The 16,668-nt window shown below is 45.7% G+C and overlaps 1 protein-coding gene and 1 pseudogene across 1 annotated transcript in view; both read right to left on the minus strand.

Annotated features, from left to right (window-relative positions):
- LOC120021997 overlaps positions 1-10,207 on the minus strand; it is a 142,623-nt pseudogene extending 132,416 nt beyond the window's left edge.
- Positions 10,208-13,562: 3,355 nt separating this feature from the next.
- The window catches only part of LOC120021998 (SH3 domain-binding protein 5-like), a 30,570-nt gene continuing 27,464 nt past the window's right edge, over positions 13,563-16,668 (minus strand). Inside the window, exon 8 of the mRNA XM_038965800.1 lies at positions 13,563-13,733. Coding sequence (XP_038821728.1) covers positions 13,563-13,733 — 171 coding nt within the window. The remainder of the gene's footprint in view (positions 13,734-16,668) is intronic.

Here is a 16,668-nt window from a genome sequence, read left to right on the forward strand (position 1 = left end):
TGTGTTGAGGGCTTTGTGTGTGTTTAGGGCTGTGTGTGTGTTTAGGGTGTGTGTGTGTTTAGGGCTTTGAGTGTGTTTAGGGCTTTGTGGTGTTGAGGGCTTTGTGTGTGAGGGCTGTGTGTGGTGAGGGCTTTGTGGTGTTTAGGGCTTTGTGTGTGTTTAGGGCTGTGTGTGTTGAGGGCTGTGTGTGTGTTGAGGGCTTGTGTGTGTTGAGGGCTGTGTGTGTGTTTAGGGCGTTGTGTGTTAGGGCTTGTGTGTTGAGGGCTGGGTGTTGTTTAGGGCTTTGTGTGTGTTGAGGGCTGTGTGTGTGTGTTTAGGGCTGTGTGTGTGTGAGGGCTTGTGTGTTGAGGGTTGTGTGTGTTGAGGCTGTTGGGGTGTGTGTTGAGGGCTGTGTGTTGTTGGGCTGTGTGTGTGAGGGCTTGTTGTGTGTAGAGGCTGGGTGTGTGGTTTAGGGCTTGTATGTTAGGGCTTTGTGTGTTTAGGGCTTTTGTGTGTTGAGGGCTGTGTGTGGTTTAGGGCTTTGTGTGTGTTGAGGGCTGTGTGTGTGTTTAGGCTTGTGTGTGTGTTGAGGGCTGGTGTGTGTTTAGGCGGCTGTGTGTGGTTGAGGGCTTTGTGTGTTGAGGGCTTTGTGTGTTGAGGGGCATGTGTGTGTGTTGAGGGCTTTGGTGTGTTTAGGGCTGTGTGTGTTTTAGGGCTGTGTTTGTGTTTAGGGCTTTGGTGTGTGAGGGCTTTGTGTTGTTGAGGGCTTTGTGTGTTGAGGGCTTTTGTGTGTTGAGGGGGTGTGTGTGTATGTTCAGACCCTTATCCAAACACATACACACACACACACACACACACACACACACACACACCACCACACACACACACACACACACACACACACACACACACACACACACACACACACACACACACACACACACACACACACACACACACACACCACGTCACCTTAGTATGTTTAACTGCCTTGAACAAACATTCATTTGGACTGTAGTTTTTTGAGATCATGTTTTATAGACAGCACTCCCTCCCCTACCTTGACGCCGGGCTGCATCAAGCAGCGGATCTGTGAAAGCCGCAGCCTGGAGAACCATCACCACGGACAACAGCAGCTCGTCAACAAACGGGGCTTGATCAATAAGTGACAATCTCTAGGCTGTTCCCAACTGCACCCTAATCCTTCTACATAGTAGCCATAGGGCATAGTGCACTACATTTGACCAGGGCCCATAGGTAAAAGGGTGACATTTGGGAGTAACAACATACTGTCTCTCTCCCTCTCTGCCTCTTCAGCCCCTCCAGACAGCGATGCCCCAGTGTAGCATGAACGAGAACAATAACAAAAGTGTATTACTTCTTCAGTATTTATATTTTCTCCAAGTACTCTACAGGCCAATGATGTCATCTCAGAGCGGGGATTCAAAAGAGAAAACGGTTTGCTGCGCTCGAAAACTTTCTCTTCCAGCACAAAGCTTTTCTTCTACGAGGTAAATCTTCAAAGTAGAGGATAATAATACATTTGAAGAGCTTCCGTGAAGCTCCTCTCCTCGCGACACGGCAGTATGGAATTTAAAGAGGGTCATTACACTAGTTGAGGGGACTGGCTCCTCTCCAGACCTGGCAGTATGAATTAAAGAGGGTCGTTACACTAGTGAGGGACTGGCTCCTCTCCAGCACGGCAGTATGAATTAAAGAGGGTCGTTACACTAGGAGGGACTGGCTCTCTCCAGACACGGCAGTATGAATTAAAGAGGGTCGTTACACTAGTGAGGGACTGGCACCTCTCCAGACACGGCAGTATGAATTAAAGAGGGTCGTTACACTAGAGAGGGACTGGCTCCTCTCCAGACACGGCAGTATGAATTTAAGAGGGTCGTTACACAGTGAGGGACTGGCTCCTCTCCAGACACGGAGTGTGAATTTAAAGAGGGTCGTTACACTAGTGACGGACTGGCTCTCTCCTCTCAGACACGGCAGTATGAATTAAAGAGGGGTCGTTACACAGAGAGGGACTGGATCCTCTCCAGACACGGCAGTATGAAATTAAAGAGGGTCGTTACACTAGAGAGGGACTGGCTCCTCCCCGACACGGCAGTATGAATTAAAGAGGGTCGTTACACTAGAGAGGGACAGGCTCCCTCCCGACACAGGCAGTATGAATTAAAGAGGGTCGTTACACTAGAGAGGGAATGGCTCCTCTCCAGACACGGCAGTATGAATTAAAGAGGGTCGTTACACTAGTGAGGGACTGGCTCCTCTCCCGACACGGCAGTATGAATTAAAGAGGGTCGTTACATAGAGAGGGACTGGCTCCTCTCCAGACAGGCAGTATGAATAAAGAGGGTCGTAAAATAGTGGGGAATGGCTCCTCTCCAGACACGGCAGTGTGAATTAAAGAGGGTCGTTACACTAGTGACGGACTGGCTCCCTCTCTCTCAGACACGGCAGTATGAAATTAAAGAGGGTCGTTACACTAGTGAGGGACTGGCTCCTCTCCTTCAGACACGGCAGTATGAATTAAAGAGGGTCGTTACACTAGTGAGGGACTGGCTCTTCTCCAGACACGGCAGTATGAATTAAAGAGGGTCTTACACTATGAGGGACTGGCTCCTCTCCTCTCCAGACACGGCAGTATGAATTAAAGAGGGGTCGTTACACTAGAGAGGGACGGCTCCTCTCCAGACATGGCAGTATGAATTAAAGAGGGTCGTTACACTAGTGAGGGACTGGCTCCTCTCCAGACACGGCAGTATGAATTAAAGAGGGTCGTTACACTAGTGAGGGATGGGTCCTCTCCAGACACGGCAGTATGAATTAAAGAGGGTCGTCACTAGTGAGGGACTGGCTCCTCTCCAGACACGGCAGTATGAATTAAAGAGGGTCGTTTAACACTAGAGAGGGGACTGGCTCCTCTCCAGACACGGCAGTATGAATTAAAGAGGGTCGTACAACTAGTGAGGGATGGGACCTCTCCCGACACGGCAGTATGAATTAAAGAGGGGTCGTTACACTGTGAGGGACTGGCTCCTCTCCAGACACGGCAGTATGAATTAAGAGGGTCGTTACACTAGAGAGGGACTGGCTCTCTAATTAGATGTGGTAACATTAGCTAGCACAGGATTTAAGATAGCTAACTAATCTATTTTTTGCGATCTTTGACTAGCTCATGGTAACGTTACTGTCTGTCTAAGTAAACCTGACGACATTGTCATGATGACAACGTTGTGTCCTATAATTATTTGTCTACTTTATCAATGTCATCGTATTCCACGAGTATTTCCACGACACTGTAGTGTAATTTGAACAAGATCATCATTAACAGTGTTTAGAATGAACCCTATTCCCTATATAGAGCACTACTTTAGAACCAGGGACCTATTCCTATATAGGGCACTACTTACACCAGGGACCTATCCCTATTAGTGCATACTTTAGACCAGGGACCTATTCCCTATTCTATTCCCTATGGGCCAAGATTCACTGAACAATAGATCAGTAGCTATCTTAAATCCGGTGCTAGCAATGCTTATACATCTAAAGTCAATTGACGACGTCACAATGATAAAAAAATTATTGACCTCCTGTAGAAAAACATTGGGTTTCCAAGTCAGTAAAATGACCACAATCTTAATCAGAGCCAATGAGACAGCAGCTCAGTCAGACCTCATAGAACTTTTAGTGAAAATATTGACCCTTGGTCAAAAAATGTGTGCACTATGTAGGGAATAAGGTGGCATTTTAGGATTCAGCCATGCAGTAATATAGCTCTCTATACAGGAGTGCACTCCTCACCAGATTGGAGGCCCCTCGGACGGTCTCTGGGTTGAGCATGGACGATCTCCGTGGTGAACGTGGCCCTCCACCGCCTCCGTCATTGCTCCACGGTTGCAGTTGATTGAAGCGGTCTTTGATCTTGAACCAGTTGTCTGCGTACCAACCAATCAGGAACCAGACATACTCTTCCCATAGAGCTTCTCCTTGTACACCTGTAGGATAGAGGGGAAGACAGGAGAGAGAAAGAGAGAAAGAGAGAAAGATGGGGAGAGAGGGGGGTGGGGGGGGGAAGGAAAGGAGTGCGAGAGAAGAGAGAGAGAGGGGGAGGAGAGAGAGAGGGGGGGGGGGGAGGAAGGAGTGCGAAGAGAAGAGAGAAGAGAGGGGGAGGGAGGAAGAGGGGGGTGGGGGGAAGGGAGGCGAGAGAAAGAGAGAGAGAGAGGGGGGAGGGAGAGAGAGGGGGGTGGGGGGAAGGGAGCGCGAGAGAAAGAGAGAGAGAGAGGGGGGAGGGAGAGAGAGGCGCGAGGGGGGAGAAAGGAGAGGTAAAGGAGGAGAGGAGAAGTCAGGTGTGTCAAAGAGAATATATCAGAAGAAGAAGAGACAACAAAAAGCGACAGAGAAAAAAATCTTGATAGAACGACACAAACGTTGAGCACTACTTTTCCAAGAAGACACAAAAAAGGAAATCGTCCTTCAGTTGGGTAATTGATTTGTGAACAGTAAATGTAGCTTCTGTACTCACAGAAAACTTTTCTGGCTTCCGTCTCGTAGAAGAGCCCCACGATGATTCTGGCATCTTGCCGCTGGGGATTAGAGAGGGAAGTGTTTACACAGAGTCACACAGGAGATGGGAATACACTACACAGACAACACACCACACAGCACACAATACACACACACACCACACAACACACAACACACAACACACACACTACACAGACAACAACACACAGCAACAAACACACACACACAACACACAACACACACACAACACACTACACAGACACAACACACACACAGCACACAATACACACACCACACACACACACAACACACAACACAGACAACCACACACAAACACACAACACAACACACACAAACACACACACAGCACACAATACACACACACACACACACACAAAAAAAACACACACACACACACAAAACACACACACAGCACACAATAAACACACACACACACAAAACACACAACACACAACACACAACAAACACACACACAGCACCACAATACACCACACACCACACACACAACACACAACACACAAACACCACACAACACACACACAGCACACAATAACACCACACACAACAGCACACAATACAACAACACACAACACACACAACACACACACAGCAACAACAATACACACACACACACACACACAACACACACACACAACACACAACACACACATGGCTCCTGTGAGAGCAAAACTACAAGATGATTATAATACTGTTTATGCATCGAATATCTCTGATGATTACTCTCATCTGTGTCTGCAGGTTGAGCAGACAGGTGACTTGGTGATAAAACCTAAAGACCGTGTTCCAGAGATAAGACGTGCTGGGTGTAAACGAGATAGAACAGCAATGTTTACTGTTCATTTTTATTGTTCATTTCACTTTTGTATATTAACTACCTCACTTGCTTTGGCAATGTTAACATATGTTCCCAAGCCATTAAAGCCCCTTGAATTGAAATTGAATGAATTGACAGCCTGAAGGTGTAGAAGTAATCCTTCATTGTCTCAACATATCCTGGCATCGGAGACTAAGCCGGGGTGGGGTTAAAACAACACCGGGTGCAGATAACTGCAGGATGAACTCAGGATGCCCCCCCCCACCCCCCACCACCCCCCCACCCCCCAACTCAACATGGGAGGGGTGGAACCAGCCATGACTAAGCATTATTTGTAGCGTAAGCTATATAAGAAACAGGATTTCTGAAAGGTGAGGTGCTGTTCGGCTCAACAGTCAAGATGTTGAGTTGAACAGCTCATTATTGCTAATTCATCGATATTAAATAAAGATGATTGATTGAAGACATGACCAAGTCTCTCTCAGTATGAATCCACGACACACATCTCCTCCCAATACACAAAACGCAACGCATTGCGCAGCACACATCATCTTCCCTTCTGTATGATAATTCATGTTGTTACCATGGTTTCCTACAGCGAGGCGATTAACATCACACAAAAACCTAGGCTTGTTACCATGGTTCCTAGGCTTGTTACCATGGTTCTTAGGCTTGTTACCATGTTCATAGGCTTGTTACCATGGTTCCAAGGCTTGTACCAGGTTCCTAGGCTTGTACATGGTTCCTAGGCTTGTACCATGGTTCATAGGCTTGTTACCGGTTCATAGGCTTGTTTCATGGTTCCTAGGCTTGTACCATGTTTCTAGGCTTTTACCATGTTTCTAGGTTGTTACATAGTTCCTAGGCTTGTTACCATGGTTCCCAGGCTTGTTACCATGTTTCATAGGTGTGTTACCATGGTTCCTAGGGCTGTTACCATGTTTCATAGGCGTGTTACCATGTTTCTTAGGCTTGTTACCATGGTTCCTAGGCTTGTTACCATAGTTCTAGGCTTGTTACCATGTTTCCCAGGCGTGTTACCATGTTTTTCATAGGTGTGTTACACATGGTTCCTAGGCTTGTTACCATGTTTCGATAGGGTGTTACCATGTTTCATTAGGCTTGTTACCATGGTTCCTAGGCTTGTTACATAGTCCTAGGCTTGTTACCATAGTTCCTAGGCCGGCCACGACAGGAAAAGTTACGTTGAAGTAGGTGCCAGTCAGGAAGAAAGCCAAACTGAACACGTAGGAGGAGAGAAGGAACGAGGGAGGGGAGGTTGAGGGAGAACGGATGGGGAACGTTGAGGTCGAGCAAGGAGGGGAGAGGGAGGGGTTGGGTGGAGTGGGCACAGAGAGGTGGAGAGGGGGTAGTAGAGAGTGGTCAACCCATTGTTTATAACCCATCCACAACCACCCGACTACATGCGATAAGGTGAGCATCTAAACGACATTCACCTGACCGTAACCTGCTTATATAGAAAACTGCTCCTGTAGACTACAGTCAGAGACAGTGAAAATATTTTTTGAAAGGGGTAGTCATTTAGATATGGTTCTGCCTTCTAGTTATGACTATTTGTTAGTCAACGTGTCTGTAATTAGACACATGCAGCTTCTCTTCTGTCATTTATGTTGCCCAGAAGCCTAAATAAACCCTTGCTCACCAGAATACGTAATAAATCGTTAGAATGATATTTCACTCTAGTTGACATCGGTTAAAAGTTTCTCTGTCATCTGTCTTTTGCAGAGCAAAGATGTTTACGGACCAGGGAAAGAAAAATGCAACAACAAAAAAAGCCAACAAAAAAAACAACAGGAAAACGTTTTGTGCCAAATGCCGGTTGTGAGAAAAATAACAAGCTGTGAAAAAGAACCATCATGTTCTGATCAGGTTTCAGTTTGGCTTGGAAGCATTATTTACGTGGTTGAAATACTATCAGCTTTTATGATGCTGATGAAGATAGCACCTCTACAGAATGGATGCGTCATTCTCACACGATCCAATTTAGTCTACATTTGTGTATCATATTGCTGCAAGAAATGTTAATTCTGCAGGAGTTAATACTATGGCTACATGAGAGGTTATATGTCGTCAGATTTCACCATCTAAACAGTAGGCTACAGTTCCTTGACGTGCCATAGGCTTGTGAAGGTCGAATTGTACATTAACATATAACGGATCGCTGTCATCCTATTTAACACTTCAACCAAATCTTTACATGCATTACTTTTCTGTCCCTCCTTCTCGTTATTTTCAACTCTCCATTTCACAGTCTATGGCGTTGTTTTCTCTTTATTCAACCCGCCCTTCATCCAACACTATATTTTGTGACCCTAAACCGCAGATATGACCGCAGATATGACCGCAGAGACTGGGGGATATGAGTCATGCACCACTAGCATGCGGGAGAGTCTCTCTGGGGTTTGTCAACCAAGCTCAGACGTGACTGATTTCATGGGTTCAATCACCGGCAGTTGCCAAGGCAGCATCGGGAATAAACCAGGGAGAGCGGGAGAGGGATGGAGGTGTGAGAGGAAGGGAAGGTGAGAGAGACACAGAGAGAGAGAGAGAGAGGAGAAGAGGGAATGATGATAGATGGATGGATGGGAAAGAGAAGAGGTGAGGGTAGGAGACAGGAACGTGAACGGAGGCACCTTGAGATTCTTGACAGATGGGGCGGGGTGCAGGTTGAGGAAGCTCTGGCGAAACGCTGATTCGATCCCTGCCTTTTGGGTCCTCGTCTCTAAGATTCATCCAGCGTTCTGACCAGACGAGATTTAAACATGCTAAAAACCAGGGCAGCCTTGACACTTGATTTCAAATGCAGTTGAAGCCTTTGTTTATTATTTTCGTTTTGACAGAACAAACAGAACACAGGACAGAGAGATGGTTGAGAGGAAGTGAGAGAAAGAGGACAGAGACATGGGAAGAGGGGACAGAGCAGAGAGAGAAAATAGCTGAAAAGTAAGGGGAGAGAGGGATAGAGGAGTGGAAGAGAGAGGAGGAGGAAAAGAGGGGGGAGGAGAGAGGGAAGAAGAGGAGAGGAAAGGAGAAGGGGCGAGACGGGAGAAGGAGGAAGGGAGGGGAGAGGAGGAGGAGGGGGAGAGAAGGAGGGAGCAGAATGAGAAGGAGTGAGAGGGGGGGGGGAGAAGAGGAGAGGAGAGAGAGGCAGGAGAGGAGGAGGAGGAGAGGAGGGGGGAGGAAAGAGTAGAAGAGGGGGGAAAGAGGGGGATGGGGAGGGGGAGAGGAGAGGAGGTAGAGAAGGAGGAGAGGAGGGGGGAAGAGGATGGAGAGAAGGAGGAGAAGATAGGGAAAAGGAGGGAGGGGAGAGAGGAGGAGGAGAGAGGAGGAAAAGAGGATGATGACAAGTTGCAAGAAGCAAGACAGGAAGAGGAGACAACTGATAGACAGAAGGTTACAGAGAAAGGGAGAGAGGTGTGATGAAGAGTGTGATAAGTAGAAAGGAAATTAGAAAGAGAATCTTATTTCATCCGTCACTAGTTTTTTTTTTTGGAGTCTGTGTCTCTGATGTCTTTAACCAACAGTATAAATGTATAGTGAAACCAAACAGACAATAGTCTACAACCCCTTAGTGAGAAAGGGGCTGGTTCGTGGCCGGAGTCTGGTTTAGAGAGATTATCCACAGACACAGATACACAGTTGCGAGGTGGGCTGAATCCTGTACCTCAACTCTTCCTCTCGTCTTCCTCTGTATCTGTCTACCCCTTACATTCAGACTATCACGTGCCATAATTACGAAATAAAACAACTTTTTTTAAATGTAAAGGAGGGCCTGTCACTCACGAGTCGTGAAGACTTACGTAGTCTGCTGGATGGTGGCGATTTAGTCCATTTCCACTTTGAAAGAGCGATGAACCCTGGTGGGTTGTGGAGGGGCAGACGGGTGGGTACGGAAAAGAACGTCGGGAAGCGCTGACGGGTGGGAGAGCGCGGACGAACTGGAACATAGGCATAACTGAGAGCGAGAGAGGAGGACAGAGGAAAGACAAAAGGTTAGGGGTCCTCATTATGTCTGAGGTACAAAGGTAGAATGACAGAGACAAAAGTGGATAAGATGATGAAGAGGAGAAGGAGACCAAGAAGAAACCAAAAGACGAAGAAGCAGGCAAAAACAAGAAGAAAGACATTCATGCTAGAATATCCCTCGCCATGTCCAGTATATTAGATCCTACTAGAATATCCCTCAAGCCATGTCCCAGTCTATTAGATCCTACTAGAATATTCTCAGCATTGTCCCAGTATATTAGATCATGCTAGAATATCCCTCAGACACTGGTCACAGTATATTAGATCCTACTAGAATATCCCTCAGCCATGATTACCAGTATATTAGATCATGCTTAGAATATCCTCAGCCATGTCCCAGTTATTAGATCCTGCTAGAATTATCCCTCAGCCATGTCCCAGTATATGAGATCCTGCTTGAAAATCACGCCGCCATGTCCCAGTATATTAGATCCTGCTAGGAATATCCCTCAGCCATGTCCAGTATAATTAGATCCTGCTAGACTATCCCTCAGCATGTCACAGTATATCGATCCTGCTAGACTATCCCTCAGCCACTGTCACAGTATATTAGATCCTGCTAGGAATATCCCTCAGCATGTAATCATATATTAGATCCTGCTAGATATCCATCAGCCATGTCACAGTAGATTAGATCCTGCCTAGAATATCCCTCAGCCATGTCCAGTATATTAGATCCTGCCTAGAATTATCCTCAAGCCATGTTCCAAGAATATTACATCTGCTAGAATATCACTCAGCCATGGTCCAGTATATTAGATCCTGCTAGAATATACCTTCAGCCATGTCCCAGTATAGTAGATCTGTAGAATATCCCTCAGCCAGGTCACAGTATATTAGATCCTGCTAGAATATCCCTCAGAATGTTCCAGTATATTAGATTACTGCTAGAATATCCCTCAGCCATGTCCCAGTATATAGATCCTGCTAGAATATCCCTCAGCCATTGTCACAGTATATTAGATCCTGCTAGAATATCCCTCAGCCATGTCACAGTATATTAGAATCCTACTAGAATATCCCTCGCCATGTCCCAGTATATTAGATCCTGCTAGAATATCCCTCAGCCTGTCCCAGTAATTCGATCCTACTAGAATATTCCTCAGCCATGTCCACAAGTATATTTAGATCCTGCTAGAATATACCTCAGCTCATGTCACAGTATATTGGATCCTATAGAATATCCCTCAAGCCATGTCCCAGTATATTAGATCCTGCTTTAGAATATCCCTCAGCCATGTCCCAGTATATTAGATACTGCTAGAATATCCTCAGCCAGTCCCTAGTATATTAGATCCTGCTGAAAATCACTCCGCAATGTCCCAGTTATTAGATTCTGCTAAGAATATTTCCCTCAGCCCATGTCCAGGGTATATTAGATCCTGCTAGAATATCCCTCAGCCATGTCACAGTATATTAGGATTCCTGCTAGAAATCCTCAGCCAGGCCAGTATATTAGATCTTGACTAGATATTCCCTCAGCAATGATCACAGTATAGTAGATCCTGCTAGAATATCCTCAGCAATGTCACAGTATATTAGCTCCTACACACAACAAGAACATATCCCTAGCCATGCCCAGTATATTAGATCCTTCTAGGAATATGTAACATACACACAGAGACACACACACTATGGCTACATAAACACCAAAACAATAGTGGTCCATTGTGATTGATTCAATAACAAGCTGTGCCAATTTTTCGACATTCAGAAGAGAGACTGGAAGTCATGACTGACAAAGCTGTTGTTTTACACACATTTCAGCACAATGGACAGCGACTTGTCATTTACAGGAATTTTAGTACAATGGATATTGGCGTGTCATTTACGGGCATTTCAGGACAATGGAGACAGACGTTGGATGAACTGCCTGCTGGTTTACATTCCTTACAGCAGGTGCTGATTGAGTCACACCTGGGACACCAGGTGAGAGTACTCTCTGGCCAATCAATTACATGAATTGATCGATTAACTACCAGGGATGTAAACCAGCAGTACGTCGAGCCTCGAGGGCTGGAATTCAGTAGTAACGAAAGGATGAAAGCAGAGTTGGACTACATTGCAGCAAGTGCTACATGTCTGCCATGAAATATTCTAACTGTATTCTAATGTGATAGACATCAATCAACCACCAACATGTGAAGCCCACAGCAGATACATGTAACATGGTCCTGTTGCAGGCCTAATTGTGGAGAGCAAAAACACAAGTTGAAGAGGTCAGTGAGTGTTGTCAAGGCAACACCCTACATGTGGACTGTGTTGTTATTGTCACATCGTTTTGATCAAAAACAATGAGGACAGGTGATACCAAGAAATGGTCTGTTGTCACAGCAATACATTAGCCCCTCTGACAGTCGAACACCTAGAGAGACCAGAGCCAGGCTTATCCATGGCTACGGGGGACTTTAACAGATAAACACAGCGAGCATTTCATTCTACGTTGAACTGGTGTCTGTTGTCACAACAATATAATAGCCCCTTTTGACAGTCACAATCCAAAAGGGGCGAAAACAAGCCAATACAGCACACATGCATTTCATCATGATGAGGAAGATTTAAACGATGACAATGAAAGGAGGATAGATAAGGGGGGGGGGGGGACATGAAATGATGGAGCACTTGCGGGACTAGAGAATGAGAGAACTGAAATGTCCAAACGTACTGCTGCACTGTTCAGCTGCTGGCTCCGGATGACAGTTGGCGAGGAAGATGATCACAAAAAGAGTCTTGGTTGATGTACATCCAGCGTCCGTCCTGCGGCGTGTGTGAAAAGGTGTGTGTTTGCGTGTGTGAGGATCAATGTGTATGCACGTGCCCGCAAGAGCGAATGGCCACCACAACCAATAACGGTAGCCTAAATATTCAATCTGCCCGAATCTAAACGAGTAGGCTACTGAGACGCTATTGAATAGAAAATTAAAATCTGTAAATATGGCGCTGTTGTCAAATGCTGCGTTTAGCCTATAATTGTCTCCATGCATACAAAAACAGTCTCGCTTAGAAATCAAAGCTGTAGATAGCCGAATGTTGTGTCATAAATTCATATTGCTTGGTTTTAGATCGTTGACAAAACGTCGATTTGAATGCAAAAATGTATTAATAGTCCATCAAAGTTTAAAAAACGCATAGATACAATCATTACCAAGTTTAGGTGAGATTACTGTAGCCTATTGGTCACTATAATCATACTTACAAATACTAGACGCCCGTTCAATTGCCATGTTTCCGTCGAATTAGACTCTTAGGGAGAAATTAAACAGCAAATGTCGACAGCAGTGTGTGCAAAAGTGTGCTTTTGTGCAAACACATTTTCTCCAAAACCCTAAAACCAAGACTGCAATACGTCTATTCTCTGACCCAAATTGAAAAAAACTCGCTGTATTTCTGACCGGTGTAAAATGTTCACTCGGAAAAAGCACGATAGCCTACACACACACACGCACGCACGCACGGACACACATATATTGGGTGGCGTTGCACTGTGCACATCCCTGCGTTTTCCTTCCCTTCTCTTCGCTCTCCACAATGTCCCTCACTCACGACGTCATTGGGCGAGACTCTAACGCTAACTCTTCCTCCCTCATCTGCAGTTGAGTTCAGTGTACCCCTACAGCCCCACTACATGACGATGGGCCCCGGTATTCACTAGAGATAGTGGTGGGAGAAATTAGAGCGCTCATTGGCTGACGGAAAGACAGATGGGGTGCACACATCCCAGATAAATAGCGCCAGACCTCTGCCTATATCGAGTTGATGCCTAACAGCAACTGACCAATCAACTCCCTCTTCTGTCTCATCCTCTTTTCTCCCCTCTTGTCGAGTGTCAGTTTGATGTATGTAGTCATTCTATGAGTATTATAAACTTATTCTGCGGCTGGCAGGTTTGGGGCTGGCTGGCTAGCTGCAGCTTCACAGGACGAGTCTCAAATGCAACCCTATTCCCTATGTAGTGCATTACTTTTGACCAGAGGCCTCAACAGTAGTCCACTACATAGGGAATAGGGTGCCATTTGGGACACATATATGGTTATTGTATTGCAGAGGAGGACAAGCATCAGCAGCTCTGGCCCCCTATTGTCATTGCAGGGATTATCAGGTTTATCATTCATTGTTTCTTCAGTTTGGATAGCAAAATCGGTTAAGAGGACTTCTGGCTCTGTGCTGGCAGGGTAGGCTGGGGAGGTGAGGGGGGGGGGGGGGGGGGCAGTGGAGGCTGGGTAGGTAGGCTGGGAGGCAGGGGAGGCTGGTATGCAGGGTAGGCTGGGGAGGTTGAGGAAGCAGGGTAGGCTGGGAAGGCAGGGGAGGCAGGCTGAGGAGGACACATGACATGTTGAATATATCTGAGAACAGCTTTGGAATGTGGTGCTGAAAGAACAGCTCTATAATGTTGAAAGAACAGCTCTATAATGCTGAAAGGACAGCTCTATAATGTTAAAAGGACAGCTCTATAATGTTGAAAGGACAGCTCTATAATGCTGAAAGGACAGCTCTATAATGTTGAAAGGACAGCTCTATAATGCTGAAAGGACAGCTCTAGAATGCTGAAAGGACAGCTCTAGAATGTTGAAAGGACAGCTCTATAATGTTGAAAGGACAGCTCTATAATGCTGAAAGAACAGCTCTATAATGCTGAAAGGACAGCTCTATAATGTTGAATGGACAGCTCTATAATGTTAAAAGGACAGCTCTATAATGCTGAAAGGACAGCTCTATAATGCTGAAACGACAGCTCTATAATGTTGAAAGGACAGCTCTAGAATGTTGAAAGGACAGCTCTATAATGCTGAAAGGACAGCTCTAGAATGTTGAAAGGACAGCTCTAGAATGCTGAAAGGACAGCTCTATAATGTTGAAAGGACAGCTCTATAATGTTGAAAGGACAGCTCTATAATGCTGAAAGAACAGCTCTATAATGCTTAAAGGACAGCTCTATAATGCTGAAAGGACAGCTCTATAATGCTGAAAGGACAGCTCTATAAAGCTGAAAGGACAGCTCTATAATGTTGAATGGACAGCTCTATAATGTTGAAAGGACAGCTCTATAAAGCTGAAAGGACAGCTCTATAATGTTGAATGGACAGCTCTATAATGTTGAAAGAACAGCTCTATAATGCTGAAAGAACAGCTCTATAATGTTGAAAGGACAGCTCTATAATGTTGAATGGATAGCTCTATGATGTTGAAAGGACAGCTCTATAATGTTGAAAGGACAGCTCTATAATGTTGAAAGAACAGCTCTATAATGTTGAAAGGACAGCTCTATAATACTGAAAGAACAGCTCTATAATGCTGAAAGGACAGCTCTATAATGTTGAAAGGACAGCTCTATAATGTTGAAAGGACAGCTCTATAATGTGGCGCCAAAAGGACAGTTCTAGAATGTGGTGCTGAAAGGACAGTTCTAGAATGTGGTGCTGAAAGGACAGTTGTGGAATGTGGTGCTGAAAGGACAGTTGTAGAATGTGGTGCTGAAAGGACAGTTCTAGAATGTGGTGCTGAAAGGACAATTCTAGAATGTGGTGCTGAAAGGACAGCTGTAGACTGTGGTGCTGAAAGGACAGTTCTAGAATGTGGTGCTGAAAGGACAGTTCTAGAATGTGGTGCTGAAAGGACAGCTGTAGACTGTGGTGCTGAAAGGACAGTTCTAGAATGTGGTGCTGAAAGGACAGTTCTAGAATGTGGTGCTGAAAGGACAATTCTAGAATGTGGTGCTGAAAGGACAATTCTAGAATGTGGTGGTGAAAGGACAGTTGTAGACTGTGATGCTGAAAGGACAGTTCTAAAATGTGGTGCTGAAAGGGCAATTCTAGAATGTGGTGCTGAAAGGACAATTCTAGAATGTGGTGTTGAAAGGACAATTCTAGAATGTGGTGCTGAAAGGACAATTCTAGAATGTCGTGTTGAAAGGACAGTTCTAGAATGTGGTGCTGAAAGGACAATTCTAGAATGTGGTGCTGAAAGGACAATTCTAGAATCTGGTGCTGAAAGGACAGTTGTAGACTGGTGGTGAAAGGACAATTGTAGACTGGTGGTGAAAGGACAGTTGTACACTGGTGGTGAAAGGACAGTTGTAGACTGTGGTGGTGAAAGGACAGTTGTAGACTGTGGTGCTGAAAGGACAGTTGTAGACTGTGGTGGTGAAAGGACAGTTGTAGACTGGTGGGGAAAGGACAGTTGTAGACCGTGGTGGTGAAAGGACAGTTGTAGACCGTGGTGGTGAAAGGACAGTTGTAGACTGGTGGTGAAAGGACAGTTGTAGACTGGTGGTGCTGAAAGGACAGTTGTAGACTGGTGGTGAAAGGACAGTTGTAGACCGTGGTGGTGAAAGGACAGTTGTAGACTGGTGGGGAAAGGACAGTTGTAGACTGGTGGGGAAAGGACAGTTGTAGACTGTGGTGGTGAAAGGACAGTTGTAGACTGGTGGTGAAAGGACAGTTGTAGACTGGTGGTGCTGAAAGGACAGTTGTAGACTGTGGTGGTGAAAGGACAGTTGTAGACTGTGGTGGTGAAAGGACAGTTGTAGACCGTGGTGGTGAAAGGACAGTTGTAGACTGGTGGTGAAAGGACAGTTGTAGACTGTGGTGCTGAAAGGACAGTTGTAGACTGTGGTGGTGAAAGGACAGTTGTAGACTGGTGGTGAAAGGACAGTTGTAGACTGGTGGTGCTGAAAGGACAGTTGTAGACTGTGGTGGTGAAAGGACAGTTGTAGACCGTGGTGGTGAAAGGACAGTTGTAGGCTGGTGGTGAAAGGACAGTTGTAGACTGTGGTGCTGAAAGGACAGTTGTAGACTGGTGGTGAAAGGACAATTCTAGAATCTGGTGCTGAAAGGACAGTTGTAGACTGGTGGTGAAAGGACAGTTGTAGACTGTGGTGCTGAAAGGACAGTTGTAGACTGGTGCTGAAAGGACAGTTGTAGACTGGTGGTGAAAGGACAGTTGTAGACTGTGGTGCTGAAAGGACAGTTGTAGACTGTGGTGCTGAAAGGACAGTTGTAGACTGGTGGTGAAATGACAGTTGTACACTGGTGGTGAAAGGACAGTTGTACACTGGTGGTGAAAGGACAGTTGTAGACTGGTGGTGAAAGGACAGTTGTACACTGGTGGTGAAAGGACAGTTGTAGACTGTGGTGCTGAAAGGACAATTGTAGACTGGTGGTGAAAGGACAATTGTAGACTGGTGGTGAAAGGACAGTTGTACACTGGTGGTGAAAGGACAGTTGTAGACTGGTGGTGAAAGGACAGTT

The sequence above is a fragment of the Salvelinus namaycush genome, chromosome 27, assembly GCF_016432855.1.
Source record: "Salvelinus namaycush isolate Seneca chromosome 27, SaNama_1.0, whole genome shotgun sequence".
In the NCBI taxonomy this organism is placed as follows: domain Eukaryota; kingdom Metazoa; phylum Chordata; class Actinopteri; order Salmoniformes; family Salmonidae; genus Salvelinus; species Salvelinus namaycush.